The sequence below is a fragment of the Penaeus chinensis genome, chromosome 24 (genome assembly GCF_019202785.1).
Source record: "Penaeus chinensis breed Huanghai No. 1 chromosome 24, ASM1920278v2, whole genome shotgun sequence".
NCBI classification, from domain to species: Eukaryota; Metazoa; Arthropoda; class Malacostraca; order Decapoda; family Penaeidae; genus Penaeus; species Penaeus chinensis.
The window spans coordinates 28,001,791-28,005,460 of NC_061842.1; the positions used below are offsets into that span (position 1 = coordinate 28,001,791).

The 3,670-nt window shown below is 38.6% G+C and overlaps 1 protein-coding gene across 1 annotated transcript in view; it reads right to left on the minus strand.

The window, feature by feature from the left end:
- Positions 1-2,650: 2,650 nt before the first annotated feature.
- LOC125038021 (pupal cuticle protein 36-like) overlaps positions 2,651-3,670 on the minus strand; it is a 1,169-nt gene continuing 149 nt past the window's right edge. Inside the window, exon 2 of the mRNA XM_047631257.1 lies at positions 2,651-3,634. Within this exon, the coding sequence (XP_047487213.1) occupies positions 2,651-3,634 (984 nt within the window). The remainder of the gene's footprint in view (positions 3,635-3,670) is intronic.

The following is a 3,670-nucleotide window of genomic DNA, read 5'->3' on the forward strand; positions in this document are numbered from 1 at the left end:
GTTCCACTCGTTAAGAATTTCATAGTGTAAGAATCTAAATGAAGCGCGCATTAGCAAATATACTACCAGATTATCCGCTCTACAGAATCCCTCTCCAAATCCATTTCAGACTTTCCTGGGTATGAAAATGCGGTCGGTAATATAGACGTGATGTGTTTCGTATGTGTATATATGTGATGGGGAATATGTATCTCCACGTACAAACATAAGAAATTGTGTAGCGGAAAACCGAATGACGGGTTAACTACACAAAGCACTGAATGTTGATGTGTCCCACGATTTTTGATCATATAGACGATGAGTGATAAAATAATAACAACAAAACAATGATAATGGTCGAATGAAAGTAAATGTAAGTGAATTATTTATGCACAATACTTAACTTCCTAACAGCCTCGCTTGGTATCCCTTCCAGCCTTCTTGAACTTTCTCAGTGATTCGTTGAAGCAAAGTTTGGCACTTTTCAACCCGAAACCATAAATCTAAACAAAACTTATAGAACTATTTTCTAATAGGATTGCCCTAAACCGTCCATAGAACAAAGAGATACTTACAGGGGAGACTCTTTTCCATAATGGAGTGTGCTGCATGACCAACAGCAGAGGCAAGCGAGGAAGTCATGCTGCGGTATGAGAAGGATGATAAGTAAAAAAAACTAGAGGAAACAAATATCGTTACAAAGAATTATAGATATAATATTTTCGAGATAAAAAAAAAATTGTAATAACATCCACCAGTACCAGCACGATCGTTACAATCATCATTATCGTTTCTTATGGTATAGCAAAAATCCTGTACATATAACCATAAGTTGTTACTATTGTTATACTGTTAGCATTATGGAATAGGATTTAAATATTCTTTTATCTTTATTACCGTTGATATACGCTCGGAAGCTGTTAAAATGGTTTAATTAAGGACTAGTTCAATAATATATATTAAGAGTAAAGGCAGTCATAACACATTTCAGCTGTATTACTGTTTTGTAAAAAAAAAAAAAAAAAAAAAAAAAAACGTACTCGTGAAAATGATAAAAGTGCAATTGAATTATATACATATATATATATATATATATATATATATATATATATATATATATATATATGTGTGTGTGTGTGTGGGTGTGTGTGTGTGTGTGTGTGTGTGTGTGTGTGTACGTATACGTATGTATTTTAATGAGATTATTATCATTATTCATTCATTTTTGCAACATACCAGTGGTATGATTTGTTTCTTGTCTATAAGAAAATAATTAATCTTGACATCAGATAGTCTTTCGTCGATTTTCGTGTATCAATTAAGGGAAATCTTCACGACATTACATTCACAGAAAATAACTTCATTAAACTGATTAAACAAAAGTAAACCCTCTTCAGAATGCCTGTCTTTATTTATTACATGACAAGCAACTCTGATTGCCAGCATCTTCCGGCTTTAGTGACTAGTCATCTTAACCTCCTTCCTGCAATACAGGCGTCCTGGATTTGAAGGTAAAGCAGACTGACTTGCTTGGCAAAACAGGGAATGGAATAAAATGAGATGAAACCGATACTGATATACAAGTAGACAAAATCTGCGACATGATTTACGCTAATACTGTTATCGTAATCGATGTTCCATCATAACTTACTGTAGGGTAGTGGTTCTCAGAATTGTTGGTATTGTTACCCAAGTGAGTGGTGTGACAGATCCATTACGTGAGATTTTTTCTCTCCAAGAAATAAAGATTTACCCGATACAGTTATTCCTTCGACTAGAAAAAGAAGCACCAATTATAGAACTACAAATCGCAAACTTCTGTATATTTTATTTTTGTTCATTAACGAACATATACATTATTGCTACATTATTAATAGGAAATACTGTATTGTCTGTCCTTTGGGAAAAAAATCAGTGCCAGGGTCGAGAAAATATAGCGCACATCGCATATCAGGATCTGCGTCTTATAACTAGCTAAATCCTTAAAACCATCCTTGCAACGTCACCGAGCGTGTTCACAGAGAATGTTACGCCAAGGGCATTTCTGGTCAAAATGAAATTCTATATGGGCGCTGTCTTAGCATCAAAATGGGGCTTCGGCGATAAGGTATGTGTACACTCATAACCAGCATGGAAAAAAGGCGTTTGTTTAAAGTCTTATAAAAAGAAGTGTTTATTATGAACTACGGAGGGCAGTAGTGTATATGTATGTGTATATATGTCACAATATGTAGGTTTGCTTTTCATTTTTTTTTTTTTTTTTTATATAGGAGGGATCTGTGTATAATTATTACATACATGAATTTACCTTACATGCTAATTGTCGAATATTAAAATATGCACAAAACTATGCTGATAAAATATGCAGGTATGAATTTATTTTGCGGGTGTCAACGATTTTGATATTGAAATGATGATAACCAAGCAATAACATTACGAATAATGATAATGGTGTACATACTCAATTCGTTATTAGCAATATTGCTGAATTATTAGATACAAAATACTACCCACACTGTTCTTTTTCGTCTAGGAAACTTTAAAGAAGTAAAACTGATTTGTTAATTTTATTTATCATTACAGAAACAAGCAACAGTTAACAAAACGAATGAAAGTTGGAATAAACATGATCCATCTCTCTTTTTGGTATAAAACATTTAGAAATGGATCTTTAAGATGGAGGACCATACAGACCACTGCCTGAACCCCTTCCGCTACCTGCACTACCACCGAAACCTCCAACGACAATTCCACTACCACCAAAACCACTAGCACCACTTCCGCTACCACCAAATCCTCCAGCACCACCGGAACTTCCACCAAATCCTCCAGCACCACCGGAGTCGCCTCCAAATCCTCCAGCACCACCGGAACCGCCTCCGAATGCTCCAGCACCACCGAAACCACCTCCAAATCCTCCAGCACCACTGGAACTACCTCCAGAACCACTGCCATTTCCTCCTCCAGCACCATCGGAACCTCCGATGACCTGGCCACCTGCTTCAGCAGCTGCCTGGAGAGCAGTCTGAAGATCCACTCCAATAGGAAGGGTTGGATTTTCTCCTTCTTCATAGTTGACGAAATATACCTCAGGATTTGAAGGAGGAGCAGCTGTTACCTCGATCACGCGTTGTCCTCCGTCACCTCCGCTCTTGTTCAAGACATACACAACGTTTTCCTGTTTTGGTGGTGGAACAATGATAGGTTCGGGTCCTGGACCTTCTTCAGGAATGCGTACGAACAGGATGTTGTGATCAACCCTCGGTGGTGGAATACTTGGTGGTGGACCGCTTTCCCCTTGAGGCTGTTCGGGAGCATCATAAACGAACACATTTCTTGTAACGATGGGAACGACGCACGATCCATCTACGTGCAAGATCTCTCCTTCTCTGCAGACTCCTCCGGAACCTCCTTCCCCATAACCTTGTCCAGCTGAAGAACCTGCGACACTCGAAAATTCACCTCCACCGCCGGAGATTCCACTTCCTCCATTGGCTGAAAATCTTCCTCCACCGTCCGAGAATCCTCTGCCTCCACTACCAAAGGATCCTCCTCCACCTTGAGAGCCATGGGAAAATCCTCTTCCGGAGGGCGCTGCTAGGTTATAGCCTTGGGGGACCGCGACAGACGTTGCGACTACAGCCAAGGAAATGACCTGTAGATGCATTGCCATCATTTTATTTTAGAATAT